The sequence below is a fragment of the Caenorhabditis briggsae genome, assembly GCF_000004555.2.
Source record: "Caenorhabditis briggsae AF16 supercontig from assembly CB4, cb25.NA_313, whole genome shotgun sequence".
In the NCBI taxonomy this organism is placed as follows: Eukaryota; Metazoa; Nematoda; class Chromadorea; order Rhabditida; family Rhabditidae; genus Caenorhabditis; species Caenorhabditis briggsae.
This window is the reverse complement of record NW_025543290.1, coordinates 1-4,230: the sequence shown is the minus strand read 5'-3', so window position 1 is coordinate 4,230 and position 4,230 is coordinate 1. Positions and strand designations below refer to the sequence as shown.

General features: G+C 37.0%; 2 protein-coding genes across 2 annotated transcripts; one reads left to right on the top strand and one right to left on the bottom strand.

Moving 5' to 3' along the window:
* Nucleotides 1–38: 38 nt before the first annotated feature.
* CBG24986 lies at nt 39–3,956 on the bottom strand (the record flags this gene model as incomplete). The annotated part of the gene is made up of 8 exons (XM_002648591.2): nt 39–228; nt 275–388; nt 723–856; nt 914–994; nt 1,042–1,151; nt 3,053–3,229; nt 3,277–3,901; nt 3,951–3,956. 8 exons carry the CDS (start codon nt 3,954–3,956, stop codon nt 39–41), a joined length of 1,437 nt encoding a protein of 478 aa, XP_002648637.2.
* CBG24985 lies at nt 3,270–3,932 on the top strand (the record flags this gene model as incomplete). Its single annotated transcript, XM_002648590.1, has 1 exon — nt 3,270–3,932. One exon carries the CDS (start codon nt 3,270–3,272, stop codon nt 3,930–3,932), a length of 663 nt encoding a protein of 220 aa, XP_002648636.1.
* Nucleotides 3,957–4,230: the final 274 nt, after the last annotated feature.

Here is a 4,230-nt window from a genome sequence, read left to right as displayed (position 1 = left end):
TTACGGTACTTAATTAATTATTATTTAAAGTTGTCCTATTACTGACTCAACGCCTTTTTTCTGTAGGATGGGAAGAGGAATCCTAGAAGAGTGTCGACTTTTTCTGGAAGATCGTCTTCTTGCTCGGCGGTTTCTGGGAGTGGCGTTTGGTTAGTTTCAGAATGTGTCGTGGTCGATTCTTGAGTCTTCTCAGTTCCAGAAGTGATGTCTTCGATGGAGGAAGTCATTCTGAAATTTTGAAAAATTCAAACATTCAAAAACTGAAACTCCTTACCTATCCATATCTTCCGAAATTCCATTATCTGTTTCCATTCTCATAACTGGCACTTCTTCGACAATTGGTTGAATTTCCTCGTTCACTTCGACGAGTTGTTCCTCTTCTTTCATTCTGAAATTTTTCAAACTCTAGTGCAACAAGACTTCAAATTTGACTATTGTAACGTTGAGTATATTTGTCTAGGTTTCTGTGAAAGATATCAAAAAGCGGCCAACCAATAAAATGTTACTGATATTACATTTCGTCAGTTGACCACTTTTTCATATCTTTTACAGGAAATGAGATAGATGGGCTCAAAGTTAGCTCAATGAATTTTTAGAGTGACATGTGCAAATCTCATTGCCCCGGTTCAGGATCCCCAAATGATCGTTTTTAATTTCACAATCACCGGAAACTTCTGAAGGTTACAATGACGAAATTCCAAAGCCTCAAAAAGAGAACTCACTGGCTCGTGGAGCATTCAATTTGGAAGATGACGTCACTGGATTTACATGCTCCACTTCTCCACATAAACCAATCACTCTGACGGCGTTCCACTCCAACGGCCACTCCTGGCGAGCAGATTAGGGAGTCAGAAGACTGCAAAAACGAATTTTTGGATTACCATAGTTTTTGAAAATCGAAAAAAAAACTTACTTTCAGAATAGTTGCCTCGTTAAATCTCTGACATTGAAGCGGGCACAGTTCGATGGATTCTTGTTTTTCTGAGTCAAAGTGCTGAAAATTTCAATATTCTCGGGTTACTGTACATTACTGTATCTCACCATGAAACATCCATTATCATTGATTGCTGATAATTCTCCAAATCTCAGCATGCACTCCGATTTGGAAGCTCTGGATGATTGTCTGGTACAAGCATATTCTCGGGTCTCAGCTGGAATGTTTTCATTTTAATTTTAATAGTTTGCCAGGTTACTGTAGGATTACTGTAGGTAAGAGAAACATATGTGGTGAGTTACTGTAAGTAAAACTAAAATCACACACTGGAGGTACCTAGAACACCAAATCTATGCCAGACGTCTCTAGCTGATTTCTAATTATCTGAAATTGGGGCCACGAGGAGGAGCCTAAAATTCATTTTCTCAGAATATCAGGACCCATAAATTTCAGAACCCAAACATTCAAAAATTCGATAAATTTTAAAATTTAAAACTTCAGAATTTTTGAATTTCAGAAATTCCAAATTTGCGAATCTCAGAATCTCGAGATCTCGGAATATCAGAATCGCTAAGAAGCTCAAAATCTCATAATCTCGGAATTTTCGAATTTCGGAATCACGTAATCTCAGAATTTCAGTATTTCAGAATTTCAAAATCTCGGAAACTCGGAATCTCAGAATCTTAGAATTTTGTAATATTAGAATCTCAAAATCTCAGAATCTCAGAATCTTAGAATCTCAGAATCTCAGAATCTCAGAATCTCAGAATCCCAGAATCTCAGAATCTCAGAATATCAGAATCTCAGAATCTTAGAATCTCAGAATCTCAGAATCTCAGAATCTCAGAATCCCAGAATCTCAGAATCTCAGAATATCAGAATCTCAGAATCTTAGAATCTCAGAATATCAGAATCTCAGAATCTTAGAATCTCAGAATCTCAGAATCTCAGAATCTCAGAATCTCAGAATCCCAGAATCTCAGAATCTCAGAATCTCAGAATCTTAGAATCTCAGAATCTCAGAATCTCAGAATCTCAGAATCTCAGAATCTCAGAATCTCAGAATCTCAGAATCTCGGAATCCCAGAATCTCAGAATATCAGAATATCAGAATCTCAGAATCTTAGAATCTCAGAATCTCAGAATCTCAGAATTTCAGTATCTCAGTATCTCAAAATCTCATAATCTCGGAATTTTCGAATTTCGGAATCACGTAATCTCAGAATTTCAGTATTTCAGAATTTCAAAATCTCGGAATCTCAGAATCTCAGAATCTCAGAATCTTAGAATCTCAGAATCTCAGAATCTCAGAATCTCAGAATCTCAGAATCTCAGAATCTCAGAATCTCAGAATATCAGAATCTCAGAATCTCAGTATCTCAGAATCTCAGAATCCCAGAATCTCAGAATCTCAGTATCTCAGAATCCCAGAATCTTAGAACTTCAGTACTTGAAAAATCTTAGAATTCCAGAATCCAGACGTTTTGGGATTCTAGAATTTTCAAAACTAAGAATTTTGAAAAAATCTGAAATTTCAGAAAACACACTCACTCGATTGCTGTGCTTCTAATCCAACAACCAACACAAGGATTACTGTAGCTAGTCGAGAAATCATGGCAATTAGAAACTAATTAGAATTTCTCGGTTTTTCAAAATGGAAATCCGAAAGGACACTTATCCAGTCCCAAAAAAGATGGGCGGTCCATATATTGATGTCGACCGGTATCTCTTTTGTCATCTGACCTCATTCTTCTCTCGAATAGCCATGACTTCTTCCCGGCTTTTCCTTATCTTTTCATTGCGTTTTCATCCTGCTTTTTTGCCAAAAAAGGAGGGAAAAGACCGGTTTTTGAAGGGAGGTTTAGGAAGTTTTTCTTGAGAGATAGACAAAGAGAACTTGTTTTTTTGGAGGATAAGAAGAAGGGACGTTCCGAAAAGTTGCGAACTGTTTTGAAAGATATTACTAGACAATGCAGACAGTTTGGAGACAAATGAGTCATTCAAAGTTGCTAACTAGGAGAATGTGAAAAATAAAATCTTATTTAATGCTTTATTCAACAAAAATTAAACAAAAAATAGAACAAAACAGTTCGAAACCAATCCAAAATCTCTTCTGACCCCCTCCATTTTCCATACTTTGATCCAAAAAATCCTCGTATTCCAATTCTTGGGTCATTGGAGATTCCTGATCCTCCTCATACTCTTCATAGTCGTACTCTGGTTCTTCTCGTTTTGTTGACGTCGTGGGCTTCTGAATCAGTTTTGGAGATGGAAGGGTTGATGTTGTTTTGGGACCTAGAAATATCGAATTTTCAGACAATTTTGATATTGGATTATGAAACCTTCAGTTGTTGTTTCCTTTGATGAAATTGGAAAATCAGAAGAGGAAGAAGACGTTGGATTAGAGATTCCAGTCAAACCATCAGAACGTGTGAACGGGACCAAAGAAGAGGATGCTTCAGAAGTTGTCTTGGATGCTTCAATAGACTTAGAAGACGCTTCTGAAGACGTGACCCGTGACGTCATAACCTTTGTTGTCATAGCTTCAGTAGACGTCTTCAAATTATCAGTAGAATGCAAAGATATTCTTGTCGTCCTGGCTTCAAAAGTAGTTTTTGAAGTTGTAGTTCTAGAAGACGTAGTAAATGCTCTACGAAACTTAGAAGTTGTTTTTGACGCTTTTGAAGACGTGATACGTGACGTTATAAATTCTGATAAAGATATTCTGGTTGTCCTGGTTTCAGGAGTCGTTATTAAAGTCGTGCTTTTAGATTTAGTCGGAAGGGTTACTGTAGATCTTTTCGTTGGTTTTGGAGTTGTTGTTTTAGTCCACGAAGATACCGTAGCCGTCCTAGCTTCAGAAGTTGTTTTTAAAGTCGTAGTTTTAGAAGTAGTCGGAAGGGTTACTGTAGATGTTGTTGTCGTTATTTTTGGAGTTGTAGTTTTAGTCCGTCCACAAATTCCACTCTATTCACAGATATCGGGTGCTAGCCATTGAGTATTCACGAACATATACCCCCATTTCGTTTTGTTGAAAATAACACCTAAAACGATAAATTCAAAATAGATAAGAGTTCCTCAAAAAACTGACTCCAATGAACCCGACAACTATAGGCAAAACATTTTTGGTTCCAATCATTCGTGTTCCTACGAATTTCGCCTGAATAAATTATTTTTCAGTAAATTTAAATTATATATTGTCGGATTAAAAAAAGTGAAACCTGAAAATCTCGGAGACGGCGCTCTTGTCGATTTACGAGGAGGCGGAGCGAAAACGGATCTGTAGATAACAAATT